At 34.1% G+C, this 20605-nt stretch overlaps 1 protein-coding gene and 1 pseudogene across 1 annotated transcript; one reads left to right on the top strand and one right to left on the bottom strand.

Moving 5' to 3' along the window:
- Window positions 1–5300: 5300 nt before the first annotated feature.
- Window positions 5301–9049, bottom strand: LOC101447562 (inositol polyphosphate multikinase pseudogene; annotated as a pseudogene).
- Window positions 9050–14551: 5502 nt separating this feature from the next.
- On the top strand, window positions 14552–15502 carry LOC101447126 (olfactory receptor 52A5-like). Its single transcript, XM_004461673.2, has one exon. It carries the CDS (start codon window positions 14552–14554, stop codon window positions 15500–15502), a length of 951 nt encoding a protein of 316 aa, XP_004461730.2.
- Window positions 15503–20605: the final 5103 nt, after the last annotated feature.

Below are 20605 nucleotides of genomic sequence, written 5' to 3'. Positions count from 1 at the left end.
GTTTCCTAATATCAACATTTATGGCTAAAAATTTTCCCCTTACCACTGCTTTAGATGCATCCCATGGGTTTTGTTATGTGGTGTTTCATTTTCATTTGCTTCAAGGTAATTACTGAATTTTTTTGAAATTCCTCCTTGATAAATTGGCTGTCAAAGAGTGTCTTGTTTAACTTGAAAAACCTTGTCCCTATTCTGACTCTCTGAACCTTATTGATTTGCAACTTCATCCCTATATGGTCAGAGAAATTACTTGTAAAATTTTAATCTTCCTTAATTTGTTGAGAGTTGTTCTTTGACCTAGCATGTCATTTATCCTGAAGAATGTTCCATTTGAGCTCTAAATGAATGTATATTCACTGTATTTGGGTGTAATTTTCTGTATATGTCTATTATGCCTGGATCCTCTAATGAATTATTCAAGGTCTCTGTTTCTTTATTGACTCTCTGTTGATAGGCACTATCTAATTGTTATAATGGTGTTTTAAAGTCTAGCAGTATAATTGTGGAGGCATCTATTTCTCCAGTTAGCTTTTCAAATGTTTGCCTTATATATTTTGGAGACCCCTGGTCAAAATTCCATAAATGTTTATGATTGTTCATTCTTCTTGATAGAATACCCCTTTTGCTGGTATATAATGTCATTCTTTGTCTCTTGCAATAGTTTTGCACTTAAAGTTTTTTTTACCAAGTTTAGGAAAGCTCCTTCCAACTCTTTTTTGTTTATTGTTTGTGTGTAAAATCTTTTTCCAACATTCACTTGCAACTTCCTTGCATCCTTGGGTCTAAGGTGAGTTTCTTGTAGATAGCATATAGATAGGTCATATTTCCTAACCCATTCTATCAATCTCTGTCTCTTGATTGGAGAGTTTAAACCATTAACATTCAATGATATTAATCTCAAAAGATCATTTATATTAGCCATATAGACCAATGTTTATATATGTCCTATTTTGTAGTTTTTCTCTTGTAATGTTTTTAACTATTCTTACTATTTCTTTCCACACTCTCCTTCAACACTCTCTCCCCTGTTTTCACTTCAATTTGCCAAACTCCTTTTAGTATTTCTTGAAGGGCAGGCTTCTTGTTGACAAACTCTCTTAATTTCTCTTTATCTTTGAATAGTTTGATATTTTCTTTATTTTTGAATACCAGCTTTTAATTCTTGGCTGTCAGGTTTTGTTTTGTTTTTTTTATTTAGCACCCTAACTATGTCATACCACTGCCTTCTCACCTCCATGGTTTTGGATAGCTTCAAGCTTCCCCTGTACATGATGGGTCACTTTTCTCTTCATGTTTTCAGTAGTTACTCTTTGCCTTAAGCAATTGACAATTTAATAAATATAAGTCTTGAAGTAGACCTTTTAAGATTTATACTCTTTTGGGTGCACTGTGCTGGACGTGTGCATCCATATCCCTCCATAGAATTGGGAAATTTTCAGCTATTATTTCCTCCAACATTCTTTCTGCTCCCTTTCCCTTCTCTTCTCCCTCTGGAATGCCTATAATGTGTATGTTTGTACATGTTGGATTTTTATTCGGTTCCCTAAGTCTCTGCTGAAAATTATTCTGTCTTTATATTTGTTATACTGTCTGGATTCAGATGTACTATCTTCAATGTCACTAATTCTGTCCTCTGCTTTTATTCAAATCTGCTGTTTGGGCTTTCTCCCTACATTTTATTTCTCACATTGTGTCATTCATCACCCTCAGATCAGTTATCTTTTCACATATATTTATGACTTCTTCCGTATGTTCCCTGAGTATATTCTTAATATCCTTTATCTCTTTCTTCACTTAATTGATTCATGGTGTTTGTTTGGACATCTTTGATTGATTCTTCCACATTCTACATCTCCTCCTGTTTTTTAGGTTGTTCAGTAGACTAGGCTATGTTTTACTCTTTCTTAGTATGACATGTAATTTTTGTCTAGACATCTGTTTATCTTGATGAACTTTTTCAGATGGTTAGCTTCTCTGTCTATTCTAGGGTTTTATTTTGTTTTGTTTTCTTGTTAAGTTTGTTTTGATACTTGTTTCCACTTATTCTATATTCTTGCTGTTGTCTGTCTTTCCTTGAAAAAAATATTAAAACCATAAAAGAGGAAAGGGAGAGGAGAAAATAATAATAGTAATAATTTGAAAAAAAATAGAAAAGGAAATATAAAAAGAGCCAAGCATATAAATAAGTTATGAGCGAAAAATTATAAAAAATACAAAGGAATAAGAATTAAAAAGGTGGAATAAAAATTAAAAAAAAGAACAAAAGTAGAATAAAAGAAAAGTTAAGAAAGATGTGAGAAGAAGAGAAGAAAAATTGAATAACAAGAACAGGCCACATGAATGAAAAACCAAGGAATAGGGGGAAAGTTAAGAAAGAAATAAAATGAAGCAAATATGTAGTAAAAATAATAAGAAGAAAAAGGACAGAAAGAAAGAGAAAAGACAACAAACAAACAAACAATAACTCAGGAGTAGCAGGTTTCCCTCTTGGGCCTCTTGGAACCATCTCAGACTGCTGGTCTGAGATAACTGATGAGCATCAGTCAATCACCCTGCAGTCTACCCTCCACAGGTAAGGAACCTCATTTTAGCAAGTAAAGTAAAGAATAAAATAAAAATGATAAAAAGTTTTAAAAATGACAGATTGTAAAACATAGAGTTCCCTGTCATAGGATACCAGCTGGGTACCTGACCTCTTAGGAGGTACCTAGAATTGAACCAGGAACCTAGTATATGTGAGGCAGGTGTTTCTCCACGGGGCTACTCCCACACTACAGGATTAAGTAGGTTTCTGAAAGCTTATCTGGCTCTCCCTGTCCCCATTCCCTCAGGCAAATTGGGTTTCAAAACTTTGCTGGAGCTGGGTTGTTCACACACCTGTCCCTGCCTCCTGGCTGACTTAGTTCCTCTCTCTTCCAGGGCAGTTGGTTGAGGCTGCCTGCCTGATCAGACTCCCCCTCACCTCTCCAGCACTGGCTAGGGTATTTTTTTATTTTTTAATTTCAGAGAGGGCTCATCTGACCAAACTCACTGAAAGAAGTCACTCTCAGTGCTCTGCCAGACCCCTCTTCCTTCCAGGGAGGCAAACATTTCTACTCAGTTGGCTGCAATAAGTCTGGTCTTTTCACCTTGAGGGGTGGGCATATGAGCCATTCCCATCCACAGGAGCAAGTAATTCAGTTTTCCTTTGGCCTCTTTGTCTCTCTCTCCTTCTCCCTCCTGGATGATGCACAGCAATCTCCTTGCCTACCTTCTTCAACACCATCTTCCTGGAAGTCTCTCTGATTGACTTATCTTTTCAGTTTTAAATGTTTTTAGTAACAAATAACCGTTACTGTTTTTTTTTAAGGTGAAGAATATGAAACAGACAATACTTAAAAATCTATTTTTTTCTAGGAAAAGTAGCATTGACCCCCAACACCCAAGTAATTAAATTACAATAAATTTCTCTGCTGAATATGACTTAAAACTGCTTTGAAAATGCATGAAATGGAAGGATTTTGATATGCATCCAACTCTATATGCCTAATTATCAAATAAAATATAGTGCTTTAACACTCACACTATTGGATATTGTAATACTTTGCTTATTAGATATCTGGAAACACTATTTAGCAACTTAAATTTCTACTACTAAAGTATAGGAGGGCATATAACAAATTATCAGAAATTATTAAAGTGGAGAAATAAGACAAAGCTTCAGCCATCTATTTTTTCTAAGCTGCAATTAGAGAAAAAAAGGATTATATGGTTTAGAGCAGTTTTCATAATGTATTAAACATATATTCAACGTTCCCATAAAAGAAAGATTTCAGAAGAAAAATACTTTATTCCTTGGAAATAGCCTCTCTTCTCCTTATCCTGGCAAGAACAATAAGTGCCATTAATTTCAAGATTTTTTTTGGTTGTTGTTGATGCCTATTTTCTTTTTTCAAAGTATATACACTTTGTAAAATATATACAAATGGAAATTAAGGGGGAAGCCTGATTTTGGAATGCAGCAATTCTAAATCATTTCTCTAAGAAGCACCTTTTGATTTCCTGGTCTGAATGTTTAATATAGAACCTGTGTTAGTTAGCAAAAGGAGTGCTGATGCAAAGTATCAGAAATCTGTTGGCTTTTATTAAGGGATTATACTTGGGGTAAAAGCATACAGATACAAGGTCCTAAAGAGCCCAAATCAAGTAGTTGTTTTTTTTTCTGATGTAAGTCTGTCGCCACTTTTTGAAGCAAGAATGCAGGCAACCTCTACAAGTGTTCAGCCTTCCTCTTTCCTCTAAGGCTCTGTGAAGGCAACTTCTGATCTCAGCTGTAGGCTGGTATCAGCCTCAACTGCTCCGTTCTCTTCAGTTGCAAACTATCAGCCAAATAGCTTAGCTCCTTCTGGGTTTTCAGCATCAAAATTAAGCTCTCTCTTCTTCCGTGTCTACTGAGATCTCTCTGTGTGTCTTTTGAGTGAGTGACCATTTATATAGCCCACCAACGCTGGGACAGGCCTTACCGATATGGTCGAATCAAAGCTCTAATTTTAATTTAATCAATGTAAAACCTTTTAATTTAATACAATCAAAGGGCATCACACACAGAGGAACAGACCAGTTTACAAACATAATCCTTATTTTTGGGGATTTCATAAATAAGCTCAAACAGCCTCAGAGCCTCAACAGTACTTATTTTTGAAGTAGAAATTTCTCCAATTTTATTGACTTCATAAATAGCAAATACAACAGACACCAACCTCTGCTTTCTAGATTTCTGTAAGTGTTCTAATAATTTAATAGTTTAGATATGGATCATTGTCAAGGTTGGGTAAACTGAGATTTCATGATAAATTGGCTACAGAAAGCTAAGTAGGGAGTGGATGTGTCTCAAGTAGGTTAGCATCCACCACCTACATGGGAGGTCCTGGGTTCATTCCCCATTCCTCCTTAAAAAACAAACATGAAAAAACCACAAAAAACAACTCTGAGAAGCCAATGTTGCTCAGTTGTTGAGCACCAGCTTCCCACATAAGAGATCCCAGGTTCAATTCCCAGCCCCCAGTGTTGAAAAATAAAAAAGCTAACTAAATTCTTATTAACTGAATAATGGTTTGTATTTTGCTTGAACGAAATAGATACTTAAACCAGGCACCACTTCATTCCCTGCTTACTGCTAAACATTCCTAAGTTTCTTTATTCTTCATAGTTGTCTAATGAACAAAGGTTTCCTAAGTAAGATTATAAAAATGTTAATCCTTCTAAGAAAAGTATAAAGACAAAGAAAATGTAGACTCACAATACAAATTTTCTGTATAGGATTACAAACGTGAAGATTTTGACTGTTGCTCTTCCTTATGATTGGCCCACCTCGTAAAAGATTGTGGCAAAGGACTCAATTGTTTAAATATTTTGCAATATCGATATAGCCCATAATCATATCCCTCATGTTCTGTGTTGCTAGAAAATACATGAGTAAAATCTATCATTCACACTTTTACTTCTCAACCTCTTGGCAACCAGTGTGAAGGTGGTAGTAAACTTTTTCCAGTTTGGAAATTACCTTCCAATTTAAATATTTCTGTGACATGATTTTCCACCCATTGTCTTGTTCCAAATTTTCAATTGACTGATGCCTTTCTTAATACATTTTTCTGTGAGGAGCATACATTTTAGACAAGCTTTTGCCCACCAAAGCCTCTATTTCTACATTTGCCATGGAAATTAAAGCATGTAAGTTATTATTGTACTCCAATACTTCTGTGTCTAACTGCTGTCATTTGGACAAAAAATTTTTTGCCAAATTTCTGTCATTTGAATCTGTAATGGTTGGCTGAGATGAAACTTCATAAACAAACAGTAATGAACTTGTGTCAAAATGAAGCTGCTTGTGGCTTTCAAACCACTGCAGAATTTTCTCAATCTTCTAAATACTGGCAGCAGCTGCATCTTTTCTTCAGCGGAACCCATTATGAAAAAAACCTCGAGACTCCATCCATTATCGTTTCATCTGTTAAACTTCTTTCATAGTACTGGTTCCTTGTCCTGTAGCTATCAAAATGAACATGACAGACCCTCATGCCAAGCACCAAAAACTCTCTCTTCCATCAGTGGGCACTTGTTGACCTGTTGCAGAATCTTCTCATATAAAGCAAAAGGATCATAACTTTTCTTCATTATCTTTACATCCTTTCTACAGGGCTTATTAAATTTATGAGTTGCATCCTCCAGTTTTAGGTGTAAATCACTTGGTGCAGTGGGAGTTGACCAGATGCCATAATATTTTGGTAGATATTTTCTTAGCTGTAGAAGAACATTGTCATTAAAATCAGCAGCATATGACGTGTTATAGAATTCTAGCTCTCTAGGACCCCGTGGAGAGGGCTCTAAGTGTGTCAAAACAGTGTCATCTAGATGTTGCACTATGCCTGAGAAATCAAGATACACACACAAAAAATATCAAGGGGCTGGTTGAAATCCAGGATGCCCACTTTGTCTTCCAAATACATATAAGACTACCTCATGCGATAGGGGCACGCAGCCATTGAGCAAGTGGAGCCAGTCCCCACCGACTGCAGGGTGCCCTCAGGAGCACCTCATTTTGGGGGAACCGGGCGCCTCAAGCTGAGGAGGAATAGAGTCTCGGTTGCCATAAAGGAGAGCTGGAAGAGTGGATGCGGCTAAAGGAGAAAAAGGGGAGGAGGGAGAGTGAGCCTGAGAATGCGGGGTTCGCTGAGGCTCAGTCGCGGGGAGGACTATGGGTTCCCACCGCTGGTGCCCACCGAGGCCCTAGGGTGGGGGCCCAAGACGCAAGGGAGGCTCGGGCGCTCCTCTGCAGCAACTCACAGCTGAGCGCAGCTCCCAGCTCTAGCTCCTCTGCCGCCGCGCCATGACCCCTGCGCAGCCCTGGAGACCCACCGAGCCAAAGAGGCAACGGGGCGGCTTGGATTTACTTATCATTGTGAAGTATTTTCTTTCATCTCCAGTAAAGCATTTTTATACAAAATTTATATTTATAAATTATTTTCTATGAACTTGTCACCGACTTCACTTACCCTGACATTCTCTGAAATTCTGCTCTTCTGAATTATTAGCTTTAGCACTTAAATTTTTATAGTTTTCGTTTTCTCTCTCCCTTTCTCTTTATTTTAAAAGTTGGCAAATTCCAGTACTCTGATTTCCCCATCTTCATTATTTTCGTCCGTTTGTTACTCTTGAATCACTTGCATATTATTTGAAAATCTTTGAAAACTAATGCCAATACATAAAAAACTTTCTGTTTCTAGTAATATTCAATTTTCTGCTTGTGTTTTAACTCTTATTTCTGTCTCGTTTGTCTAGTAATTTCTGATAGAATGTCCACTTGGGTTTACAAAATCAAGAACCAATGAAATTGTTTCCGATATTTTACTTCTAATTACTCATTCCTGACATTATTGAATTTTAATTTTGATTTTTACACAGGGTATTTTTATTAGTCTCATTTTTTTTTTCTTTTTAATGCGGTTTTGTTATGCTTAGAAAACTTTGGTAATGGCAAAGTTCATATAGGGAGTTTTCCACATATGAAATTCTTGATGATATCTATATGTGCATAAAAACAACTAAATTAATCAAAATTATGCCACATTCCATGAACAGTCTATAGAACTTTCTCCTCTCAGTAAGTATACTTGAATGTGAATTGAAGCTTTATATTTATTTTTTTTTAAATGCAAATAATGCAAAATATTTTTTCTACCTTCCTTTCCCACATTCTCATTAGCATTATCCACTATAAAATGGTGTGGTATTCAAACATTTTATATTATTGAATGTATAGAATTATTTTAAATAATAATGGGATCATATACTGAACATAGGTGGCAGCAGTTTTATGGATAATAACATGGACATCTATTTTCAAACTTTTGAATTACTTAAATTATTGGGACAAAACACACAATATAGATTTAATGATTTTAAAGTTGTACTGTGGCACTTTCTACATTCACAGTGTTGTGCAAAAATCACCTCTGTCTAGGTTCAAAGTATTTTCATCACACCGAAATAAACCACATGCCCATTAATTATTCGTTTTCTTATCACCCACACCTTTGCCCCTGTTAATCACTAATCTGTTGTATGTCTCTATGGATTCATCTCTTCTGGAAATTTCATACAAAGGAAGTAAAGAAACGTGATCTTATGTGTCTGACTAATTTCACAAAGTATAATGTTCTCAAGGTTTATTCCTGTATCAGTATTTAATTCCTTTTAAGCTCAATAAGATTTCATTATATGAGTATATCACGTTTTGTTTATCCATTGGTCAGCTGATGAACATTTAGCAGTTCCAACCTTTTGGCTACTTTGACTTGTGCTTCTATGAACACTTGTGTGTACACTTTTGTTTGAATACGTGTTTTGAAATTCTGCTGATATATACCTAGTTGTAGCATTGCTGGATCATATGATAATTCTATATTTAACTTTTTAATGAATCACCAAAACTTTTTTTCACAGCAGCTGCCCCATTTTTATGCTACCAGCAATGTATGAGGTTTCCAATTTCTCCACATCCTCACCAAGACTTGTTATTTTCCATTTTTGGGTGATAGCCACCCTAATGGGTCTGATGTCGTATCTCATTGTGTTTTGCTTGGCATTTCTCTTATGATTAATGATGGTGAGTATAGTTTCTTGTTCTTATTTTCCATTGGTATAACTTCTTTGAAGAAATGTATATTCAAATTTTTATGCATTTTAAAAGTAATATATTTATCTTTTAATTGTTGAGTTATAGTGTCCTTTATATATACTGGATATTATATCCTTAACCAAATATATGATTTGAAATTATTTTATTGTGTGCTCTGAGTACTCTTTTTTATTTTCTTGATAATACTTTTTGAAACACAGAAGTTTTTTTACTTTGATCAAGTCTAATTTATCTGATTTTTTCAATTGCTTCTGCTTTAAGCAGCATGCCTTAGAAAAATGGCCTAAAGCAAGGTAATACAGATGCATACCCACATTTTCTTCCAAGAATTTTATATTTTCTGATCTTACATTTAGGATTTTGATTCATTTTGTAAAACACAGTAGTCCAAGTTTATGTTGCATGTGGAAATCAAACTTGTCCCAGTACCATTAGTTAAAAGAATGTCCTCTTCACGTAATTGCCTTGAAACTCCTGTCAAAAATCAATTGATTAATGTTTGTGTTTAGTTTTGGACTCTCACTTATATCCCATTTAACAATATATTTGTGCCATTTCCATACAGTATTAATTACTATAGCATTGAGGTAAGCTAGATATCGTTATGTGTGGGGCCACCAACTGTATTCATTTTCAAAATGTTTTGGCTATTTGGGAGTCATTTGCATTTCTCTGAATTTTAGGAGAAATTTTTCAATTCCTAAAAAAAAATCCATCTGGGATTTTTATAGATATTGCATTGAATTGTAGCTCACTTTTGGGGTAATTTCATCTTGATATCATTACTGAATCCATGTATATGCAATGTCTTTACAGTTATTCAGTTTGTCTTCATTGTATTTTTAAAATGCTTCACTCTGACCCAAACTTCAGGAACAATGTTGAATATAAATGGAAGAGTAAATATCCTTGACTTCTCCTTGGACTTAGGGGTAGCTCTATTTCAAGATTATGTTAACTGTAGGTAATTCTTATGTACCATTGAGAAAGTTTACTTATATTCCTATTTATGGGGTATTTTTTATCACAAAAATATATTGGATTTTTTCAAATACTGTTTTGCATCTCTTGAGATTTTTTTTTGTTCTTTTTTCTATTAATATTTTGCACATCATTGATTTCTTTTTTCCTTTACTCGTGAAGTGGTGGATTTGCAGAACAAGCACACATAAAATACAGGATTCCAATACACCAACCCAACATGAATACCTTAAATTGCTGTGGAACATTTGTTACAACATGTCACAGCATATTTTTATATTTATATTATTAAAGTTGATGGTATAACTGTTTGTGTAGCATAGTTCCATGAATGTAAATAAAAATTCTGATACTATATATAATCTATTTCCCCTTTTAATCATAATCAAATATATATTTCAGTGCATTCACAACAGTTTACTACCATCACCATCTATTACCAAAACATTTCTATCATTCCAAATAGGAACCTTGTACATTTTAACCTTTAACTTCCCATTCCTTATCACCACTCCATACCCTGGTAACTTAGGTACTAGATTTTGACTCTGTGAGTTTGTATATATGAATTTTTCAAATCAGCGAGAGAACACAAACACAATATATGTCCCTTTGTGTCTGGTTTATTTCACCCAACACAATGCCTTCAAGGTTCAACCATATTGTATGTGTCAGGACTTCTTTCCTTTTCACAAGAGAATAATGTGGCATTGGGTATCCTGTCATCTGTTAACCAGGAAAGTTTTACTTCTTCCTTTCTAATTTGGATGCATTTTGTTGTTGTTGTTGTTGTTGCCTAATTGCTCTGGCTAGAAATTCCAGTACAATGTAGAATATTATAATAATTTGGATCTTCTCTCAACTTGTCTTTGCCAGGCTACATAAAGATTTGTCAATTGTGTTGATCTTAGCACAGGGCTAACACATGATTTTGTTGACTTTGTTTGTATTTCTCTATTCTTTATTTTATTATTACCACTTTGGTCTTTATGAGTATGTTTTTTTCTGCTTATTTGGGCTAGTTTGTTCAATTTTTCTAATTATTTTTTTCTTCTTATTTGAGGTCCTCACATTACTATGAATGTTTAAACACCCTTGCATTTTTGATAAAGCTTACTTGGTCGTGGTATTTGAAGCTTGTTATATATTGCTGGATTGTATTTCCTAACATTTTGCTAATTTATTTGTGTCTATGGGCTTTCATTTTCTTATAATATCAGGGTGTCCTATTAGAATGGGCCCCCAAAATGATCTAGTCATTTTTCTCAATTATTTTTATTTCTGATAGAGTTTGTATATAATGATATCATTTTTCCTTTTATTTTTAATAGCTTTTACCAGTGAAACAATTGGAGCCTGGAGTTCAATTTTTGGAAAGATTTTATGGTAAATTTGATCTTTCTAATAAAACTCAGACTATTCAGATTTTCTGAATCCAATTGGGTCAATTTTAAAAAGATATTTCTCAAGAAACATGTACATGTTTATTTTTTATCTTTTGAAATAACTTCAAACTTACAGAAATTTTGCAAAAATAATTTAAAAAATAATGCATAGATTGCATTATAACCCCTCACCTAGATAACCCAAAATACTAACTTTTGGCATTTTATGGTATTGTGTGATTGTTACTTTCTGTCTATCAATCTACCTATCTAACATCTAGCTATCATCTATCTATTACCTATTATTATTCTAAACATTTGAGAATATGTTGTACATTGTATGCAAGCTTCAAATTTGTTGTAATAAATTACTCATAGCTTTCCAATATTAGCATTTTAATATCTTTATAATCTATGATGATAAATCCTCTCCAGTGTTCATATTTGTCATTTTTATTCTTTCTTTTTTCTTGATTAATCATGCCAGGGATTAATGAATTTTTTATACAATTTTAGCAAGCAAATTTTAGCCTTGTAAGTTTTACATATTATCTTTTCATTTTCTAATTAGTTTATGGTTGTTTACTTATTGTTTTATCATATATGAATATGTCCCTGACAATTCAATTAGTTTAATATACTCCATGTTGTTGTTTTCCAATCCATAGTAAAAATATTCTAAAATATTTTTAAGAAATATTTATTCAGATTATTCTATGTTTGGAGAACTGTAATTAAATTTGGAATAAGACAATGATCATGATGGCAATGACTAAAGAAATAGCACCACTTCTTACACTCTAGAGTATAGTAATGCATAAAGAATATCATTATAGAATTATATAAGAAATTAACTAAAATAACAAAATAACCAATATTTAGAGATTTAAATTATTCTGCATCTTTCTCATGAAAAATATTGTATAATTAATAAAGATATTTTCAATAATTTATAAACTGTGTAAATAATAAAATATTAAGTGAAAGGTATATATTCATGTAACTATATTTTTAAAGACCATTGGAAGCATTAATGGTAGTGCACCAAAAAATTAATAAGATTTGATTTAGGGTAGTAGGATTATAATACTTCAGTGATTCTATTTTTGAATAGATTCATTTTTTACAATGAGCAAATAAAAGCTAAAATTAGTATCTATTTTCAATTAACTATATATTAAATATATTTAAGATTTGACTGTCTCCTGGCCAAATTATGAAATAAATTATGTGGTCCAAGGGAATAGTGCACGAATATAACCCTGAGAAAACTGTGGCTGCTCCTCTGGTCTAACCACTCCTCTTGGCTTTTGAGAATAAACAATATCTCTCAGGGTTTGCCAGAGGCTGATGAAACTTATCATCAGGGGAAATTGTTAGAAAACACAAATCTCTCATTGCTGAACCAGCAATGAGCAACTTTCCCTGAACTAATCCTTTCAACTGCAGCTTTTTCTGGATAATAAGTAAGTGTATAGATTAAGACCTGTATACCAAGGACAAGTTAAGGTAGCCTGGTATTTCTTGATGTAATACACATGTATCACCAATGAGAGTAAATTACATAATTTAAAAAATTCCAAATCATATAAGTAAACAGTATCAACATATTTTTAAAACACAGGGTGTGACTTTGCAATTCTAGGAACTAGAAACCAAGAACAGTGATGATTAATTGATAATTCTGCCATGGAGTATTCAGAGGTGAAGAACAGTTAACAGCATGCTATGTTGAAGTGGTATAGCCAGCCAACATTTAACTAGAAGAAGGGAAGGATGAAGAAAGATAGAATTTTTGTGCCTTTATGTAAAGAGAGATATAATACAAAAGGGGAGAGATGTTATGAGAATAATTTGGCTGAATATAAAGTAGGTACTTCTGAGGGTGAAAATCATTAATAATTTTAAAAATAGCCATGGGAAGTTCATCAAAATAAAGAGTCAGTTGACAAGAACCCACACTAAAGAATTTTGTCAAAGGAAGTAGTTTGTTTGAAAAACATCCAAATCATTCCAACTTTAAAATTTTTGAATCGAAATTATTCTCTGTGAGATCCAGAGAAGAACACAGATTAATATTTGGAGGTAATGATTTGTGGAGAAATGTTTAGGAATGCTTAGAACAACAAGACTTAAAATTTTACATTCAGGCTTGATTTAGATTATGGCTAGGCATCAACTACATAACTTATCTGCTTTCGCTTTTAAAATAGTCATTGATAAATACTCTTTTGAGGCCTAAAACAGAGCTATAAGTTCTTTGCTTTTATATAGTTAGTGGAAAATGTGAAGTGTCGTGAGCAATAATTGCTTTTTATGACAATGAAAATTTGGTTTGGGGTCTTCTCTTAATGTCTCTGCTGCATGTTAAGTCACTTACATCTGAATGTATCTATGTTTTTTCATGGAATCCGTTGGACATTTCCAGATTTCCACTCCCTCATATTTTTGTTTCAGCAGTCCAAGAATATGTAGAATTTGAACTTCTACCTCTCTATATAAGTAAGTAACCACAATATCTATATAATGATTATATTTCCCCAAGTTGCCTCTTGAATGGAAACCTAGGATCTAAAGTTATTCATGTAACCCTAACTCTAATCCTTACAACAGCTTCCTCATTGGTCCATTGTCAAAAGAACTCAAGCCCTCTCTTCCCCTATAACAGGTGTATTTGAATCGAATCCCTTTAATTTTATTGAATAACATTGTGAGTCTGTCATTAAAATCCATATGCAGGGGGAAAAAGACTAGACTGAGGACTTATAGATGAAAATTTACCTAAGAATCTGTTGCAGATGCTTACTAATCATTCTACTTAGTAACACACCTTAATTATGCAACTGAAATCACCTGTCTGGATGAGAGATTGTCCTGCATGAATCACATGTTTAAAAATTACTTGATCAGAAGGAAGTGTAGGGTGAGAAGATGTGGTTTTAGTGGTGGAGTCATAGCCCTCAAAACAAGCCTTCTACCAATTGATATTTTATCAGGTGAGTATTAATATACAATGTAGATATATCCATTCCTGATGGTCTCAAGTGCAGAGAGTCTAGAAAAGAGAGAAATGGAAAGAGCGGTAGGGCTGAGGACATTGGAGACTCTGGTTTTCTCTGTCTGCAATATCACTTTGAATTTTTTTTTTTTTTAATTTCTTGAAAAAGGTGAGAAGACAAAAGAAAAGATGGAATGATGGAAAGGATATTATGCTGATCCCTTTGGCCTTAGCACAGTGATTGTGTTCAAATATCCAGCCTTCATATAACGGACATGATTGTGGGTGGCTGGATAATTTAGCCAAAGTGCAAGTGGTGAACCTTTTCCTGGATTTCCATATTAAAGGTGTCTCATTTGTTTAAAACTGAGGAGGAAGTTGATGGAGTTGATTCTCCTGATCCTGTTATTCAAGAACTTTTTCAATGTATATGGACAGGACATGTAAGAGCACAGAAAGTCAAAGATTAACAAACTTTGCCCCCATACAAACACGAAGTGCACTGTTATGCCTATTACTAATGGAACACTGTTTATGCCTTCTGTCTTGTCATTGATGGGCATCCCTGGTTTAGAACCTGTACAGTGTTGGATTGGGATTCTATTCTGTGCTATGTACATCACTGCTTTGATTGGAAATTCTCTACTTTTGATCATCATCAAATCCGAACACAGCCTCCATGGGCCCATGTACATCTTCCTGGCCATGCTTGGGGCCACAGACATTGCACTTAGCACCAGCATTGTACCAAAGATGCTTGGAATTTTTTGGTTCCACTTGCCAGAGATTTATTTTGATGCTTGCCTCTTTCAAATGTGGCTTATCCACACATTTCAGGGTATTGAATCAGGAGTTCTGTTGGCCATGGCTCTGGACCGCTATGTTGCCATCTGTTACCCACTGCGGCATGCTACCATATTCACTCGCCAACTAGTCACTCATATTGGATTTGGTGTAACATTGCGTCCGGCCATTCTGGTAATCCCATGCCTATTGCTCATAAAGTGCCGCCTGAAACTTTACCGAACCAAATTAATATCACACACTTACTGTGAACACATGGCCCTTGTGAAGCTTGCCACTGAAGATGTTTACATCAATAAAGTCTATGGGCTCCTTGGAGCTTTCCTTGTTGGTGGGTTTGACTTCATGGTCATCGCTCTCTCCTACATCCAAATATTTATCACTGTCTTCCACCTGCCCCAGAAAGAGGCTCGTCTTAAGGCATTTAATACATGTATTCCCCACATATGTGTCTTCCTCCAATTTTATCTCCTGGCTTTTTTCTCCTTTTTTACTCACAGAAGTGGATCTTGTATCCCATCATATATACATATCACCTTGTCCAATCTTTACCTGCTGGTCCCACCTTTCCTTAACCCCCTTATCTACGGAATGAAGACAAAGCAGATTCGATATCAGGCAGTAAAAATATTCTGTTCCAAAGACCAGATGTGACTTTTCATTAAAATATTTCCCTATATGATTTTAAACTTGGTTCCATGTATTCTTTATCTCCTGGCAATGACTTTGGTTGTCATTATACTTTATAAATAAATTAATAAATACATAGAAGAGGTGTTAAAGAATTCCTGAGGCTATTGACCTGCAATCAGAAGGCAGTAAGAAGAATTTCACAGAAAGAGGAGATTAGATTAGATCTTGAAAATGTAAATCCCTGCCTCCCCCACCAGTTTTTATAAAGCATTGTTAAATTTATTCTGCATTAAAGTTCTTGTATACTAATGTTAATATGTTTTAAAGAAACTTTATTTTGAAAACTCATTGTAACTGAAGGCAAGTAGAACAGTGGTTACTAGTATTTGGCAGAAAAGTTTTTAATTTTGGTAGGAAAACATCATTGACAATGTTGGTTTACATGCACGTGCTCTAGAATCACAGAGTTGGCTCAAAACTTTAGTTTGCCATTTTCTAACTATGTGAGGTGGGAAAACAATTCACTGTCACAAGTTCAAGAACGAATGTATGAAATAGAGAAAAATGACATATGCCTCCCTGAGAAGTAGAGATGTGATTTTATAGTGTAACAATATAAAGTTAAGTAAACCCCTTCAAAAGTGTCTTGGTAGCTGGTAAGGAATCAATACAGATAATAACATTGCATTTGATACAGGGATATTTTTATTAACCTTATTTTAAAAATTATTAATGTATTTGTCCTATGCTTAGAAAATGTGGCCAATCACAAAGTTTATACAGGGACTATTAAATGTAGGAAAGAATTTCTAATGCCTCTAAATATGAAAAAACAAATAACAAGTTAACCAAAAATATTCCACATACTGTAAAAAATCCAAAGAATTTCTCCCTTTGAATAATACGTTTGTATGTAAATTGATACAAGTTTTATTGTAAAAAATCAAACAAAGCAAAGTGTTTTTTTCTCTGCTTCCAATTTTTTCATCAGAGTTAACCATTGTTAAGTGATATGGTATTCATACATTTTTATATATCTGAATTCATGTAGAGATAATTTAAATGAAATTTAATCATACCATGAACACTTTTTGCAGCAATATTTCACCTAATGTTATAATATTTACAACATTATAAATTGAACTTTTGGGACCTCATTTTTTAAAAAATTCTATTATATTATACATAAGAGAAATATCATGACTAATTTGATCATTTTCCTTTTTTTTAATTGCCTCTCCCCCCTTTGGGGTCTTTTGCATGCTGTCTGCTCTCTGTGTCCATTCAGTGTGTATTTTTCTGTGTCTGTATTTATTTATTTCCCCTCCCCCCCTTGTGGCTTGCTTGCTGTCTGCTCTCTGTGTCCATTCACTGTGCATGCTTCTGTGCTTTTGCTTGTCTCCCTTTTTGTTGTGTCACCTTGCTGAGTCGGTTCTCCGTGGTGCTTGTGGGCTGGGCAGCACTACGTGGCATCTGCGGGGCTGGGTGGCTCTTCACAGCGTGCAGGTGAGCCTGCTTTCACAAGGAGGCCCTGGGACACAAACCCAGGGCCTCCCATATGGTAGACAGGAGCCCAACTGATTGAGCCACAGATGCTTCCCATCATTTTCCTTTTAATATAAGTTTCACATATATTAATGATGCAATAAACATTTGTGTATATACACAGTTGTATAGGCATTTTTCCTTACTATAGTAATAGAAAGAGAATTTGGGGATAAATGTTTGTCTTGTAAATTTTATAGATAGCATCATTTCATCTAAGACAAACTTCCATAAACAAAATTTTCTATTCTATATTGTCAAACGTAAGAAAAGTAACAATTTTGGTAGTCAGAAGTTGTATCTCATCTTCACAAAACCAATGAATTTTTACACTAATTTTTAATTCATGTAAGATTTTGCTTTTGTTCAACAACTGAACAATATGAATTATTTATCTCTAAATAGAGCTTGTATTAAGCAACTTATTGCTTTTTCATGATGTACTGGTTTTTGTTTTTGCTTTTTTCATTTAATATGTTACCGTAAATACGTATGTTAATTTCTGCCCTTATTTTCTGGTCTTTCTTCTCCCAGCTTCACTCATTTACTTATTGCAGGTTCATGGAATATATTGATAGTTTAAAGCACATGTAGTCCATATATGTTGGCATTTGCTATTGCAGGTGATAATTCTGAGACCAAACTTAATTGACTATTAGTTCATTTTTCATTAATATTCCCTGAAGACAAATTAGCTAGGGCAATTAATATCAATTAGTACCAACTGAGATATTTCTTCAGTACACGTGAGGTTTATAGTTAACTTTATATTATACTAAAATACTCATTTTAATTCATATTAGGTCCTTTGGGGGACATTTCAACAAAGAAACTTAAGGCAAACTTAATCTACCTTTTACAACATTTCTCTGGAGCTGTATCCCACCCCTGTGAATCAATTCTGTTTTATCCAGGTCAAATGTATACAGCACAATGTAAAAGAAAACACTGATTATGAGTTAAATACAGATGTACATTTATGCTCTCATCATCTTTAAAATTCTCATAATTCAGATAATTCACTTCACCTCCCTGAGTCTTTAATTTCTTCGCTTGAAATAGAAATTACTTTCTACATCATCTATAGAATGTAGTCAGATGTTCTGAAAAGAGGTAAACTGTATGAAAAGGCTTTGTTACCTATAAACTACGATTTGAGATTTCTCCCACCTAAAACTATTTTTAAATTCATATAGTTTCAATTTATCTTAGAGTCCAGAATAATAAACAAAGAAATCCATAAAGTCAAACTGATTTTTACATGTTTACTTCTCTGCTTTAGACTTATGTTTGATGACTTCTCTATTGAAATTGAGAGGATAAAACAGAATTTCTTTGCATTTTGCCTTAAGTATTATAATGAATTCAGGGCTTCTACCCTTCTGGGTCCCACATTAAACCTCTATGGTAGTTTAAAGCTGTATATAACCCAAGAAATCATGTTCTTAACTCAAATCCATTCTTGTGGGTGTGAATCCATTGTAAGTAGGACCTTTTGATAAGGTTACCTTAGTGAATGTATGGCCCAACACAATCAGGGCCTGTTACTGGAGTCCTTTATAAGCTGAATGAAATTTAGGCAGAGTAAAAACAAAAAAGACACAGGAGCAAGAAAGTGAACATCAATAGAACCCAGAAGAGAGGAGAGAGGTCAGGAGATGCCCACGTGTACCTTACCATGTAGCAAGCTAAGGACCAAAGATCACAAGCACCCAGCCTCAGAACCCCACAGTAGTTGGGAAGAAAGCCTCACCTTGATGACACCTCAATTAGGATTGTTTCCCAGTTTCAAACCATGAGTGAATAAATTCCCATTGTTTAACCCAACCCATTTTATAGTATTTATTGAGCTCAGCCTAGGAAATTAAAACAACCTCTATACGAAACTAGAAAAAAGTGCATTTCATTTACAAAAATCAATACTTTCTGTATTTCTGATTAAAAGCAAAAGTATTGTTACTATTCACAATATAACTCAGAAGTTTTTAAAATTTCTGACATAAAAACACATTTTTATGGAACAGAAAAAGATACAAATATTAAAGGGTATACATTTTTTTAAAAGATGAGAGAAGTAAAGTCCAATTTTCAGAACTATAATCATGGAAATCACTTGATCATTAACTACTAGTGATTCCCATGTTTTTATTAACAACACTCTTAGCCCAAGACTTTCCTCCTTTAAACCCTTTTTGGAAAATCTCAACGCTTTTTGGTATTTTTTTTCTTGTCACCTATATAACAATGGCTCCCAAATCTCATTCTTCTGGGGTTCAAATGGACATACATTGAATGTAATGTATAAGTATGTCTATTAGAATGTCAAATTTATCTTACTCATTATTGAAGTCAGCTTCCTACAACCAATGGTCGAGTCGAAACAAAATTGCAAAGTAGACAGTCTCTAAATCCTGGTTCTTAAACAAAAAACCTTGAAAAGCAAATGGCAACTATGAGAGCCAACTTTGTCAAAATTGTGGCAAGTGCTCAAAGATTTGCAGCAACCAAGCATATGCTGAATCAAGAAAAAGTAAATTTAAATGTGGCTCAGAGCAATTATGAAGTGAATTCTAAAGCAGAGTGGTAAATGGCCTGGATAAAAATTGAAGGAATATGCCATCAAAAAGTCAATTTGCCAAGATTGGGAGAGGTGTTTTGTTTTTGTGGTTGTTGCTTGTTCATATCTCTTGAGATCAAGAAAATCTCTGTCAAAGCATTGGCTGAACACAAGCTAAAGGGGTAAAGACTTCACTGACAACATAAAACAATTAAAGCAGCCTTCACAAAATAGTTTGGAGAAGTCAGTAAACAAATAGACAACTGCAGTGTTGAACAATTAAAAACTACCAACCATGAAGAAGGAAGAAATCTGACTTACAGATTTACCACACTAGAATATTAAAATGTTCAGTTTTCAACAAAAACTCAGAAAGCATATGAAGAAATGGGAAAATATGGCCTATTTAAAGGGAAAAAAATAGATGAGAGAAACTGTCCCTGAGGATGTCTAGCCATTGGACTTACATGAAAAAGATTTTAAATTAACTGTCTTAAATACACTCAAAGAGTAAGCAAACAATACAAAACAGAAAAAAAAAAAAACAGGGGCAGAGAACTAAAACCAAGAAGATAATGTGTGAACAAAATGAGAATCTCATTATAGAGAAAGAAATTATAAAAGGGAATTTTGGTGCTGAAAAGTAAATTAACTGAAATGAAAATTATCCAGGGGGGTTTAGCAGAAGATTTGAGCAGGCAGAAGAAAGAATCAGTGGAACCAAAGATATAACAATTATTGAGTCTTAGGAATAGAAAGGAAAATAAAAGAAGGGTGAAAAGAAGCTTAAAGGACTTGTGAACGGACCATTATGAACATTATGAGAGTCCCAGAAGAAGAGTAAAAATGGCAAGTATATGAGGAAATAATTGAAATGTCCCCAAATTTGAGGAAAAATATGATCCAGGAAATTCAACAAATGGGAAGAAAGATAATCCCAAAACATCCATACCAAGTTACATCAAAGTCATGTTGTGGAAAGCCAGGGGAAAAGAGAATCTTGAAAGCAGAAAAGAGAAAGA

The sequence above is a fragment of the Dasypus novemcinctus genome, chromosome 10, assembly GCF_030445035.2.
Source record: "Dasypus novemcinctus isolate mDasNov1 chromosome 10, mDasNov1.1.hap2, whole genome shotgun sequence".
Classification (NCBI taxonomy): domain Eukaryota; kingdom Metazoa; phylum Chordata; class Mammalia; order Cingulata; family Dasypodidae; genus Dasypus; species Dasypus novemcinctus.
This window is presented reverse-complemented; position numbering and strand designations above follow the sequence as displayed.